Source organism: Panthera onca, chromosome B1 (assembly GCF_046562875.1).
Source record: "Panthera onca isolate mPanOnc1 chromosome B1, mPanOnc1 haplotype 2, whole genome shotgun sequence".
NCBI lineage: Eukaryota > Metazoa > Chordata > Mammalia > Carnivora > Felidae > Panthera > Panthera onca.
In genome coordinates, this window is record NC_138342.1 from 156,036,616 (window position 1) to 156,050,651 (window position 14,036).

Consider the following 14,036-nt stretch of genomic DNA (forward strand, 5'->3'; position numbering starts at 1 on the left):
AGAGAGGGAGACACAGAATCCGAAGCAGGCTCCAGGCTCCAGCTGTCAGCACAGAGCCTGATGTGGGGCTCGAACCCAAAAACCACAAGACCATGACCTGAGCCGAAGTCAGGTGCTCAACCAACTGAGACACCCAGGCGTCCATATGCAGTCTACTTTAAATTTCCTAGGCTAGGGGCACCTGGGTGGCTCAGTCAGTTAAGTGTCCAACTTCGGCTCAGGTCATGATCTTGTGGTTTGTGAGTTCAAGCCCCCTGTCAGGCTCTGTGCTGACAGCTGGAGCCTGGAGGCTGCTTCTGATTGTTTGTCTCCCTCTCACTCTGCTCCTCTCCTGTTCACTCTCTCTCTCTCTCTTTCAAAAATAAATAAACATTAAAACTTTTTTAACTGTCCTAGCCTAGAACCTTAAAAGATAGTCTAAAGCTACTCTGAAGTTTGCTGGGACCCAATCTGTCCATCCTCTTTCCCCCTTTGTACGGTGGCCTTGTTGAGGGTCCTTGGATGTCTCTCCATCCCTGACAGAAGTCCTGGCCTGAGGCACTAGAAAAACCAAGGCAGGACATGAGATCACCAAGGTGCAGGGATGAGATGTGGGGAATTCTGGCAGGGGGACCATGTGCTAATCGGCCCTGGGTTTTTGGTTTCTAGGATTATTGGAGCAAAGTGGGAACAGTGCCAGATGTTCTGAGAAGAGAGGGCTTAGTATCTGCCTGGTAAAGGGTGGCACCACCAACCTGCAGTTAGGCCTTGTGCTGACACTTGATGGCCTTCTGCCAGGGAATTGTAACAAAAAGGAATCTGCTCACTGCATGGTGAAATGACACCGGAATTACGCAGTGTGCAGCTTGTGCAACTGTACCAGTAGCTGTGGGCCAGCTAAAGTGCTCTACAACTTGGGCCAATTGCTTCATGTAATTCCATTAGGTCCCACGGTTACTCTCTAGGCACATTACAAAGGCTTCCAGGAGTCGCCTTCATTAGAAAAGTGTGTGACCCAGGGGTCTGGATGAAAGAACATCTGCCCTCTGTTCCTTGTGCCCCACAGGGGCTATTGTTTTTTTGTTTTTTTTGTTTTTTTTTTTTTTAAATTTTTTTTCAACGTTTTTTTATTCATTTTTGGGACAGAGAGAGACAGAGCATGAACGGGGGAGGGGCAGAGAGAGAGGGAGACACAGAATCGGAAACAGGCTCCAGGCTCCGAGCCATCAGCCCAGAGCCTGACGCGGGGCTCGAACTCACGGACCGCGAGATCGTGACCTGGCTGAAGTCGGACGCTTAACCGACTGCGCCACCCAGGCGCCCCCCACAGGGGCTATTGTAAGGGACCTCGGGTTGCCCACCCTTCTCAGTGAAGTAGCAGGGAATAGAGGAGGGGTGAGAGCCAGGAAGCTGCCCATGATGCGGAACAGAGCTCACCACTAAGTGGCGGTTGTGGGTCAATGGAAGGCCATTTGGCTCGGGCTTCACTTTCCCAAAGGGCCTCCAATTAGGCTTTTGACGTCATCTCCAGATGATCACAGAGTCACGATGACAGGATCAAAGGAAAATGCTCACCATATAACAGTACCTTTGTCCCACCGAGAGGGGGCTGGAGGCTTGGACTGCTTGGCAGGGGTCTAGGTCAGACAGAAGGACTGCTCTCTACGGGTGTCCAAGCGAAGTTCAAAGGCCGACCAAGGAAACTATCACCCTGTCTACAAGGAGAAGAGGCCACCTTGCACTAACCCTCTCGGTGACCAGACCAAGCAAGACCCCGCCCCACCTCAGATAACCTCAAGATAGCTGGAGCAGGGAGAGCGGAGGATGGGAGGGGTCCAGAGCTGGACCACGCCCCTTCCTGTTCTCTCTGGGCTCTCAGAACCCAGGGCTGGGGGTGTGCCGGAGGGTAGAGTGTGCCCCTCCCCTCCTCCCCCACTCCCCTCACAGGGGAGGAGAAGAGTCTAGGTTTGGGTATTAGACTGACATTCTAAAGTAAACAAAACGGACTGTTTTATTAACTGTGATGTTTCCAGGAAGTTAAACAGTCTGCTTGAGATGTTGTTTAGTGATGGGCACAGTCCTTAGAATGAATCAGATTATTTCATGTTTGTGCCCCCAAATGAGTTGAAACTCCACAATTAACAGATTCCAGAAGCTCTTATCCACAATGAAGCATGAGGCCCGGACAAGGAGTGTCGTGGGGAGAGGTCACTTAAGAGTCAGGCTGCAGAGATAATTGGGGCCATTTACTCACAGCCATGCAGCTGGTAAGTTGGCAGAGTAGGGATTGAACCCCGATCTGATTCTGCCTCACTGCCCCGTTCTAGCTGCTCAGGCCCCCCCACGTTCATAACCTATCCAGACCCAGCATTGCCTGGTATCTTCTAGCTGTAAGAGAGCAGCTTGGCAAACCCAGGAAATACGAAATCGTTCTGAAGGCAATGTGAAAAGGACTCAGGTCCGCAGCACTTATTAAAGGAATTAATGATTACCAAATCAAGTAGTGTACTATCAGTAAATGCCAGACCACATGGAGCAGATTTACGAGGTTAATAATGAACTCTCTGCCTCTGGGAGATAGATTCTCAACCCCTCGGTCATAATCCTCCAGGTTTATGGCATCGCTCAGAGCTGTGTGGGCAACAGCAAATTGCCCACTTCCTCCTGCCCACGCCCACCGCTCTGAGGCCCATTCCCTGACGGCCAACGTTTGCCTTCAACCTGTCGGGGTTGCTCCAAGGTGGGAAGAGCTCACTGGGGCTGGGGTCGGGGATGGAGAGGATGCCAGCGTTACCTGCCTGCTCTCATCCCTTGCCTCCAGCACGTGGGGGAGCAAAGACGCTGACCTTGAACTAGTACCAGACATTCCCCCCTCAATCTCCTCTTGGTCTCTTCAGTAACTGGTGACAGGCAGGCCACTTACTTCAGCCTTACCTTCATTAAGAGACTTTTGACCTCTTTGCATATGACGGCATGTGTATAAAATCACAGAGATGCACTGACGGCATCAAAGGAAGGTATTCATTCTCCAAATCCAAACCTGCATCCAGTCACCAGCCCACCCGCATGGAGTGCACAAGGTATTGACCTTTAAAATAATACCCTGCAGTTATCTTGAACATCGTTCTCTCCCTCCGTGTGGGTGTAAAGGCATTCATTTGTGGATGTCAACAGTGAAAAAAACCACACCCAAATTTTGATAATTTTCTTTTGGAAGTTTCTGGAAATGTCTAGGTGTCTCTGAAGAGCCCTGCCGCGTGGGGAAGCAAACCAGGGTCAAACTAAGATAAGTCAGGCTCAGGTATGCTCAGACTGCTTTATTCTATGCTCCTTTCGTCCATGGGTTCAAGGCCCCTTGGGATTAGGGTACTCATAGCTATGTTTCCACCTTCCATTCCCCCGTTCTTGGATAGCTCCTGCCTTGGGCCTCATTTTTAACTGGAGATCTTCCTTGTAAGATCTTCCTTGTAGGGGACCCAGGAACCTCTTCTAAATTTGAAACTTATGGTTGCATAAAGAACTCTTCCCAAGGGGGACAACAAAAAAGAGACTCATAAATATGGAGAACAAACTGAGGGCTGCTGGAGGGGTTGTGGGAGGGGGATGGGCTAAGGGGATGGGCTAAATGGGTAAGGGGCATTAAGGACTCTACCCCTGAAATCATTGCTTCACTATATACTAATTTGGATGTAAATTTCAAAATAAATAAATAAATAAATAAATAAAGTTAAATTAGAAAAAAAAACAACTCTTCCCTCTCAGCGACCCCCTCTCCCCTGCTGCCCGCCCCCCCCCCCCCCCCCAAGCGCCTCAAGGTCTGCTCCCTTCTCTGTGGCATTTCTGGCCACTTGTTAGTTTGGGACTAGCCAGCTAGGCAGTTTAGGTCAGGGCCAGGCTGCTTGGTTTCCGCCTGGGTACCTTAGCTGGGTCAGGACGGCTGCCACAGGGGGGCACCATGAGTCCTGTTCTGGGGCTGACAGTGGCTGCTGACCTTGAGGGAAGCCCAAAGTGGTGTTGCAGCTCCACACACCGCCTCCCCCCCACCCCGGGCCCCCCACGCCCGTGCCCTTCGATGCCCCCTCCCTCGAGTCAGCTCTATCTACCCACCCCCTTATCTATCCTCTTGGCCCTGCCCATGAGGTGACCAGGTTGACTCAGTTTTGGGTTCTCCCCATGCAGAAACATTTGCAAGTGAAGTGAGCCATCATCTGTCTTGGGTCTTTAAATGTCTCACGTCTTTGCATTTGGGGAGACTTTCTGGGTGGAGATGCATCCTTCTGAAACCCTCAGAGCTCACCGGACCCCTCCCATTCTTGGCTCCGCCCTGTGGGATGAAGGGCTGGGTGGCTACCCGAGGTGAGAAGCTGCCCACAGTTCACCTGCTCTACTTGGTGGGATATGCACCTTTTCTTCTGGCTGGTGACCTCTCACCCCAAATGTAACCTTGAGACCCCTCATGGCTCAGCAGCCCCGATGCTGCACTACAATTTAGTTTCCCATTGGCCCAGGGGAGACGCTGTTCCTCATCCTTCCATCTGTCTCTTTAGATGGTGCAGGCGGTCACTGTCCAGTGTTACAAGCACAGTCTCGGAGCACAGGTCCCAAGCTCAGCACCCATGACTTTCCAGGTCTCCTGAGATGAGAGTGTTTGCCAAGGGGGCAGAGCTGGCTCATGCTACCTGAGGCTGACACCGTAAGGGGCCACTGGGAGAGAAGAGAGGTCGGCCGGTGGGAATCTGGGATGGAAGTAAAGGAGGAATCAAGGAAGGAGAGCAAAGTGGATCAGTACACATGACTCAATGCCAAAAGGATTCTGCAATCAGAATCTCTTGGTGGGGCAGCTGAGCGGCTCGATTGGTGAAGTGTCCATCTCTCGATTTCGGCTCAGGTCACCATCTCATGGTTGGTGAGTTTGAGCCCTGCATCAGTTCTCTCTCTCCCTCTGCCCCTCCTCTGCGTGCACATGCATGTGCATGCACACTCTCTCAAAATAAATCGACTTAAAAAAAAAAAGAATTTTGGGGAAGCATGACCTTCAGGCATCAAAAGATCCCAAGTCAAAGGAAGAGTAAATTATCTTCCTCAAAGCCTGAGCCAGAAAAGACATCTGGGTTCTCTGATAATTAGAAAGTCTATTTCCAGAATATTCTTTTGCCCTAGCATTCCAGGAATTGAAGTTTTACTGAATCTCAAGGTTTCAGACATAAGCCATTGCACTGTGTGTCCCTTAATATCTGTACTTCTCCTGCTGGGGTAGATGTGAGGGGCCAGAAGACCACAGAACAAACATGGTACTCCTTCCTAGAGCGGAAATGCCATTTAAAGATTTGGGAAGTAAAATATTACTCAAAAGCTTGAAACAATTACATAATGAAATAGAATGCAACATTCATAGATTTTAAAAATTCAAACTCTCGAAAATAAAGGGCTGCAAGACATACTTTGGTTGAAAGGCTTGAAGACGCTGCCTTTCTTAACTTGCTGTGTGGTGTTGGACACATTTCTTCACCTCTCTGAGCCTCAGTTTCCTCAACTGTAGAACATGAGAGATTGGGCTCCATGATTTCCAAAGCCTCAGGCTTTTCCCTCCTATGCTTGTCTTTTTATTAACTTTACTCATCCCTTATGTATCAGTCAGGGTCCTCTGGAGAAATAGAACCAATTCGTATTTCATATTCATGCAAGAAATTGGTTCATGTGATTTTCCCAAGCCTGAAATCTGTGGGGCAGCCACACAGTCCGGAAACTCAGTCAGGAACTTTCGAGGCAGAGTTTATTATTCTTCCAGAAACCTCAGTTTGTGCTTTTAAGTCTTTCAACTGATAGCACAAGGCCCACCCACATTTTTGAGAATGATTTCCTCTACATAAAGTCATCTGATTGTAGATATAAACCACATCTACAAAACATGTTCAGATCAATACCTAGATTAAATAACTCAGTGTTAGAGTGTACTAAGTTGACACATAAAACTAGCTGCCATACCTGTGATACACATTTCCAAGCAGGACCAGTTGGTGCTCAGAAGGACGCTAAGCTTGGGGAGCCTGGGTGGCTCAGTTGGTTAAGTGTCCAGTTTGACTCAGGTCATGATCTCACAGTTCGTGGGTTCTAGTCCTGAGCCAGGCTCTGTACTGACAGCTCAGAGTCTGGAGCCTGCTTCAGAATCTATGGTTCCCTCTCTGCTCCTCCCTTGCTCATGCTCTGTCTCTCTCTCAAAATTGAATAAATATTTAAAAAATATTTTTTTAAAAAGGATGCTAAGTTTAATTTAATTCTCTGCTGTCAGGAGACCTGTTGAAATTTTTTAATTGTTTTGCTCTGGGACCTGTGAACTATATAATCGGTCCTGCTGAAGGGATCGTTCTGGCTCTCATAGTCATGAACTTGGTTCTGGCTGAAGTAACCTCCCTGAGGAAGTTGAGTCCAAGTGCCCTGGCCAGGTCTTCATGGCTGTGCCACTCCCCTGACACTTCTTCTTATCTCTGCTGTTGCTATTTAATGTCCTATGCATGTTAATTTTGTTTCCCTGAACTAGAATATAAATTTCTTCATTGTTTCTGGAATAAGAAATATAGCACATAAAGTTTACCATTTTGTGTTATTGTTTTATTATTAAGTCTACAGTTCAGTGGCATTATCAAGCACATCCCCATTGTCATGCACCCAGCACCAGCATCCAGACTTTTTAATGGTCTGGAACTGAAACTCTGTCCCCATTAAATATTAACTCCCTGTTCTCTCTCCCCCAGCCCCTGGCAACCACCATTTTACTTTCTGTCTCTATGAAGTTGACTACTCTAGGTACCATCTAAGTGGAATCATACAGTGTTTCTCTTTGTGGCTGGTGTATTTCATTTAGCACGATGCCCTCAGGGTTCACCCACATAGCATAGGTCAAAGTTTCCTTCCTTTTCCAGGCTGAGCAATATTCCATTGCATGTATGTTACACACTCATTCCTTCATTCATCTAGGGGCAGTTGTGTTGTTTCCACCTTTAGACAATTGTGGATAATGCTGCTATGAACATGGTATACAAATACCTCTTCGAGGCCCAACTTTCAGTCCTGGGCATATACCCGGAAGTGGAATTGCGGGATCATATGGTAATTCTATGTTTAGTTTTTTGAGGACCCACCATACTGTTTTCCAGAATGGACGCACCATGTTACATTCCTACCAACAATGTGCAACAGTTTCACTTTCTCCACCTCCTTGCCAACACTTATTTTTTGGAGGTTTTTTTGGTTTTGTTTGTTTGTTTGTTTTAACAACAGTGACCCTAATGGGTGTGGTGATATCTCATTGAGGTTTTATTTGCACTTCCTTAATGATTAGTGATGCGGAACATCTTTTCATGTGCTTACTGGCCATCTGGATATCTTCTTTGGGGAAAAGTCGACTCAAGTCCTTTGCCTATTCATACATCTGTTGTTGTCGTTGTTGTTGAGTTGTTAAGAGATCCTCACATACCATGGATATTATCCTTTTATGAGATAGGAGATTAGCATATAAGTTTCTTGAGGTCAGAAACCTGTCTTAATGTTCTCTTAATCCCCCCAAGCACCTGACACCTACTGGATGTTCCATGAATGCTCACAAAAGAATGATCACAAAGTGTGGTAGGTCAGAGGCAAGTTGAAACTAAGTTTGCAAAAGGAATGGGAAGGACATTTTCCAGGCAGGCTCAAGACCCATGAGCTCTGGAGGGAAGCCAGGAAATTAGGGAGCCTCCTGTTACCTGGAGATGAAGAGGAGGGTGCAGAGAGTGAATCAATTCTTGGTCTTTATTTAAAAGAAGGCAAGGAGAGTCCCACTCCCCAAACATCCCCTGAAGCAGCCATGCTTGAAGGTCAGGCGATGGGAGGTCAGGGGGACGGGGAGAAACTGGAAGAGGGCAGTCCCAGGGCAGGTGGGCACGCACCTGGGCATCTGAAAAACCCTCAAGGGTGACAGGAGGCAGGACACAGTACACAGGACTGCTGTGCCCAGACACACGTTAACGGGGGCCCTGGAGTCACAGACAACTAGCCGGCAGGTGGAAGCTGTGAATGACCGAAGGCCTGCCCTCTTCAAGAAACATAACATTTCAGGGTTTCTCTATTTCCTGGGAAAGAATGTGGTGACTGTAGGTTCGGGGAAGAGGGCTGCCGCAAGGAGATGTAGAGATTTGGGTGCTCTTCCTTGCATGGGGTTGTTGCAGGGATAAAGGAAGGAAGAGAGTGGGGAGCCCTGCCTAGATCCAGGCTCACGGCTGTGGGTGGGAGCAGCTGTGGGTGCCGTGGCAGAGGGCCCGCGGAAAGAGGTCTGCTCCCCATCGGGCCAGTGGGGACATTGAGCCTTCAACCTCCTGGAGGTGGACCTGAGGGATGGGATGGGGTTCGCTCAATTTATTCTGTTTCTGCTTCAGTAGAACACCTTCTCCAGATACGCATTCAGGAACATCCCAGTAGGGTCCAGCTTTTCTCGGATGGCACAGAACTTTGTAAAGGCTGGATACATTTTCTCAAAGTCCTTCCGGGTACAGTTGTGGGCCTGTGGAAGCAATCAGACACAACAGACCTTGTTCCCTAGAGCTGACGTTTCAGTGGGGCTGCAAACAGGCAGCCTTGTGTCTGTATGCCTGCACACGTGACCCTCCCACCCCCAGGCACACACACGCGTGAATGCGCACACACGTATCCACTTAACCACACGTGCGTGCATGCATACAAAATGCATGTACCCATACCTACACATGCATGTGTATGTGTGCACACATATGCTTGCACACACAAGCATGCATGCAAGTACACACATAATGTAAAGACCCAAACAGAAGAGAGGAAGTTCTTGGAAGGTAAAGACGGAAGGTGTTACAGCATTAACATTAAACTCTGGATTCCCTTTACCACCCCACAGTATGACAGTGGAGAGGGCTCTGCCCCCAATTCTATTGCTAACTAGTAAGTCCCATCACTTCTGAAGACTCTCAGTTTCCCTATCTGTTAAAGGGGCTCACTGACTCCTGCCTTACCCTGCTCACAGAGGTTTCCATGAGAATCGAATAAAATGAGAGATGAGAAATTTCTCTGAAAACTCTCAGGGTGACTTCACGGAGTACAATCACTGAGCTATTGGAACATGAACGTTGGGGGAAGCTGGGCCTGGGTCAGCTTCCTTCCTGTGACTTGCTTAGCCCTTGGATCCCAACTTCTGAGCCTTGGTCAGGCAGACGAACAGGGAAGAGAGGCGCCCTCTGGTGGGCCCCAAGCTCACAGCAGCTGCCAGGCTGATGGCCCTGTGAGCCACTCCCTGGCAAATCTTACCTTGGCCCAGTGGGGCCTGCCCCCGACCTTCTTCATGATGGTCTCGTAGGCCAGCCAGTAGTCCAGCCGTGGTATGTCCTTGCCATAGGGCCTGGTGGGGAGCAGAAGGAGGTAAGGCCCTGTCCCTGCCCTGAGCCCAACGCAGGGCTCAAACTCACGAACCATGAGATCACGACCTGAGCCGAAATCAAGAGTCAGGTGCTTAAGTGACTGAACCACCCAGGGGCCCCCTTCTCTGCTTAACTGAAACCCGGCTTCAGAATCCTTCTCAACACAGCATTTCAGGCTGTCAGAACCATCAACTAGGGTAGGCACATGAGACGGCATGCAATTGCCGTTGCATGACATCCATCTCACACAGGGTGGCTATTCACATGAACGTTACCTATTGATTAATATGAATTATTGTAGTACTACGGGGAGGAAGTGGGAGTTGTAGGAACGCAAGGAAGAGAGACTATTTTCTGCTGCCAGGATCAAGGAAGTCTCGCTAGAGAGGGCAGCATCTGAACTGGCCTTGAAGGAGGGTCTTTCTCAGCTGAGGGGCTGCCTCCCCCAGCCCCACCGCTCCCAGCGAGCCAGTCACCTGTACATGATGATGTTCATGTAGCAGCTGTCCCTCTGGAAGCAGGGGCTCAGCAGGATATCATCCCCCCGGGTGAAGCGCACCTCCACAGGAAAGTGGGCCACCATCTTGGGGTGGGTCTCCAGCACGGCCTTCAGTTCCAGCAGTGCCTCCTTGGTCTTCTCTCTGCATGCAGCCCAGGGGGGCAGAACCCGGGCCTTGGGAAAGGGCCTCCGGGAGCCATCACACGAGGCTCTGCATGCCTGCCCCCCTCCCCCAGGGACAGGGGGCTCCCGGCTTCTAGGAGGCCCACGTTTAGCGGTTGCTCTCAAAGTCCTCCGCGTGGAAATGGAGCCTGTGAGTGTCTCCGCTGGAGAGCTGCCTCCTGCTCCTGGTCCTGCCCTGGGCCCCCCACCCAGTCAGGGGCTCCTCTCAGGTGTCCGGCCCCAGCTGCCCCACACCCTTGGCCTCTTCCTTTTCTGACAGAGTAAAATCAGTCTGATTGCAACACTTGCGCGTGTTCTAATATTCCCGCTGGGAGAGTGGTGCCCCAGCCCTTGAACACTGTAACAGAGGTCTCGCCTAAGCCCTGGGCACCGCTTCCCCCCTGTTCCTGGAGAGAGACAGAGAGGGGACCATTCAGAGAGAAAGCTGGGGCTACAGACCTCACCTAGGTTCTTACCTGGGCTGCCGCCCAAGGCAGAGTCCCAGCCCCTGGCATGCTAGGTGGGCGCTGCCCCTCGAGGGACTGAATGTAGGGGACAGCTCTCCAGAGCAACAAGAAGCCGGGCAGGAAGCCCCACACTCCGCGCCCGAGCCTGCTGTGACCCACCTCCGGGCTGCTGTCCCCGCAGAGGTAGAACAGCTTGGCACAAGGGTGCCGGAAGGGGACTCAGCCTCCAGTTTGCCCCCTACTCATAATGGATAGGTAGGACCAGGAGCCTGGTTGGCAGAGTACGCATCAGGGCTGCGTGGGGCACCCTTGAAGGGGGTCCCTTGGACACTGACCACCCCCCCTGCAGCCCGGCCGGCGCGGCCCCTACCTGGGGATGGCCCAGTCCTGGACATGCTGCTTGAAGCGGCACTCATAGGTGAAGATCTCGTGGCTGAGGTTGCTGCTTTCCCTCTTCCTCGTGAACAGGAGCCAGAAGAAGAAGCGATTGATCCAGCCCACGAGGCCTGGCAGGAAGGAACTGGAGGGGGCAGGGCAGAGGGATGATCAGTAATCATACAATCCAGCACTTAGTGAGTGCCGCCTGTGTGCTTACAAACCTTGTGGCGGGGGCGGGGGGAGGGCGGGAGGTTCCGTCCAAACCTCTGCCACTCCCACTTACCTGCGGCTTGGAAACCTTCCTGGGGATGCAGATAGCATTCCAAATCACCCTCCCAACACTTCCAGAAGCCACTTCTGGATCGCCCCCATGCATGCCACTACCCTCCTAGTGAGGGCTAGCTGGTTTTCAGTGTTTGGGGTTTTTTCCTTCTTAATTGTGGTAAAAAAAATTGCCTAACATTAAATTTGCCGTCTTAGCCATTTTTAAGTACGAGGTTTAGCACTAAGTGTTACGTATACTCACATTGTTGTGCAAGGTATCCCCAGAATCCCACAAAGCGAAGCTCTGTCCCCAGTAAACAAGTCCCCAATTCCCCTGCTCCCCCTGCCAGCCCCTGGCGACCCCGATTCTACTATCTGTCTCTATAAATGTGACTGCTCTGGGGGCCTCATGTAAGTGGAATCATACAGTATTTGCCTTTTGTGACTGGCTTATGTCACTTAGCATAATGGCCTTAAGGTTCATCCATGTTGTAGCCTGTGCCAGAATTTCCTTCCTTTTTAAGGCCAAGTAAGATGCCATTATAAGCGTAGACCTCATTTGGTTTATCCACTCCTGCACTGGACACTTGGGTTTGCCTCCACGTTTTGGCTATTAAGAATAATGCTGCTGTATCGCTTCTCGGCCTTTTGGCTAAGATCAAGTGAAGAATAATGCTGCTGTGAACATGGGTGTGTAAATATGTCTTTAAGACCCTGCTTTTTTTAATATATTCAATACAATTTATTGTCAAATTGGTTTCCATACAACACCCAGTGCTCATCCCAACAGGTGTCCTCCTCTGTGCCCAGCACCCACTTTCCCCGCCCTCCCACCCCCCCATCAACCCTCAGTTTGTTCTCAGTTTTTAAGAGTCTCTTATGGTTTGCCTCCTTCCCTCTCCGTAACTTTTTTTCCCCCTTCCCCTCCCTCATGGTCTTCTGTTAAGTTTCTCAGGATCCACATAAGAGTGAAAACATATGGTATCTTTCTCTGCCTGACTTATTTCACTTAGCATCACACCCTCCAGTTCCATCCACGTTGCTACAAATGGCCAGATTTCATTCTTTCTCATTGCCAAGTAGTATTCCATTGTATATATAAACCACGATTTCTTTATCCGTTCATCAGTTGATGGACATTTAGGCTCTTTCCATAATTTGGCTATTGTTGAGAGTGCTGCTGTGAACATTGGGGTACAAGTGTCCCTATGCATCAGCACTCCTGTAGCCCTTGGGTAAATTCCTAGCAGTGCTATTGCTGGGTCCTAGGGTAGGTCTATTTTTAATTTTGTGAGGAACCTCCACACTGTTTTCCAGAGTGACTGCACCAGTTTGCATTCCCACCAACAGTGCAAGAGGGCCGCCATTAAGACCCTGCTTTCATGGGGCACCTGGGTGGCTCAGCCAGGTGAGTGTCTGACTCCCGGTTTCTGCTCAGGTCATGATCCCAGGGTCAGGGGATTGAGCCTCATGTCAGACTCTGCACTGAGCGTGGAGCCTGCTTGGGATTCTCTTTCTCTCCCTCTACCCTTCTCTCTTGCTGTTGCTCACATTTTGTCTAAAAACAAAACAAAACAAAAAAAAAAACAAAAACCAGAGAGAGAGAGAGAGACCCTGTTTTCAATTCTTTTAGAGACGCACCTGAAGAGGACATCAGCCCCGAGGCTGGTTATAGGGGCCTGTCCAGTCATCCCACTCACGAACCCAGCTCCTGCCAGCTCGGGGTCCTGGGAGCTGAACTGGCTCTAATCATGCCAGCTGTAGCGTGTGCCTCTCCTGGAGTCACTCAAGACTCCTGGTAACGAGGCTTAGTTTGACTTCTCCCTCCCGGCGGGTAGCCTCTTGTTAGAGCCACGCTCCCCAGAGGCCTGTCCCTGGTCTCATCCCGGCCGCCTCATTGTCTGTCAAAAATCCTTTCCAGGTGCTCAGAGCACCTCATGGGGGTTACAGAGAACAGCAGACCCAGACCCTTGCATCTTGCCACTTAGTGGGGGCACCAGGAGCCTTTGTGAGAAGGGAGGGAAGTGATGTCTAGTAAACAACCCAATTGTTGCTAGCGGCTCTACTTTATGTACTTGCAAACCACAGCTCAGAGAGGCTGAGCGATTTACCCAGAGTCACACAGCAGGGAAGTGAAGGTATGGATCAGAGTCCAGGGCCCCGTGAGTCCAAAACTCATGCTCTTTCCATGGCCCCAAGCTGCCGAGTTTCCGGGGACTCTGAAAGGGTACATGGGTACTTGCTTCAGGGGTGGGGTAGGAGACGGATGCCGTCTGTCTCAAGGCAGATGCTCTCTGGCGTCTTAGAGGCCAGCTGGCTGTGGTGGGGCTTCCACTGGCCCCCAGGAGTAGGCTGTTCTAACCACAGGAGCTGAGCTTGGCCTAGGCCCTGGGTCACCCCCAGGGACCTGTTCCCAACCAACAGCCTGCCTTTCTGTCCTGGTCAGCTATGGCCACCGTCATCACTCCCACAGTGGACCACTACTAAACTCCTCAAAGACAGGCACCAAGCCTTTAATGTGGCATTTCTTACACAAATATCTAGGGGCCTCCTCTAGGTGCCAGGCATTGCTTGGGGCACTGGGGATCAAGTGTGACAGGACAGGCAGGGTTCCTGACCTTGCAGGGACACAGTGAGTCTTACTGTGAAGTAGCCGTTAAACCACCAAGTACAATCTGTTATTCACCATTCATTCCTGCACCTCTGGCACACGGCTGAGTGTGCACCCCAGAGCTGCGGGGATGAGTCTGGGTGGATACGGTTTCCAGAAGCAGCTAAGCCAAAGCCCCACGGGCTGAACTCAGAGGCTGTGGAGCTCTCACAGAGCACCCACTCGGGCCAGGAAGTGGCAGCTGTGATTTAGAGCCC

The 14,036-nt window shown here is 50.5% G+C and overlaps 1 protein-coding gene across 1 annotated transcript in view; it reads right to left on the reverse strand.

The window, feature by feature from the left end:
• Window positions 1–7,282: 7,282 nt before the first annotated feature.
• The window catches only part of LOC132691852 (L-gulonolactone oxidase), a 35,727-nt gene continuing 28,973 nt past the window's right edge, over window positions 7,283–14,036 (reverse strand). The window contains exons 9-12 of the mRNA XM_060653647.3: window positions 10,897–11,046; window positions 9,875–10,039; window positions 9,289–9,379; window positions 7,283–8,515 (exon numbers count right to left, since the gene is read on the reverse strand). Of these exons, the coding sequence (XP_060509630.1) occupies window positions 8,387–8,515; window positions 9,289–9,379; window positions 9,875–10,039; window positions 10,897–11,046 (535 nt within the window). The 3' untranslated portion in view covers window positions 7,283–8,386. The remainder of the gene's footprint in view (window positions 8,516–9,288; window positions 9,380–9,874; window positions 10,040–10,896; window positions 11,047–14,036) is intronic.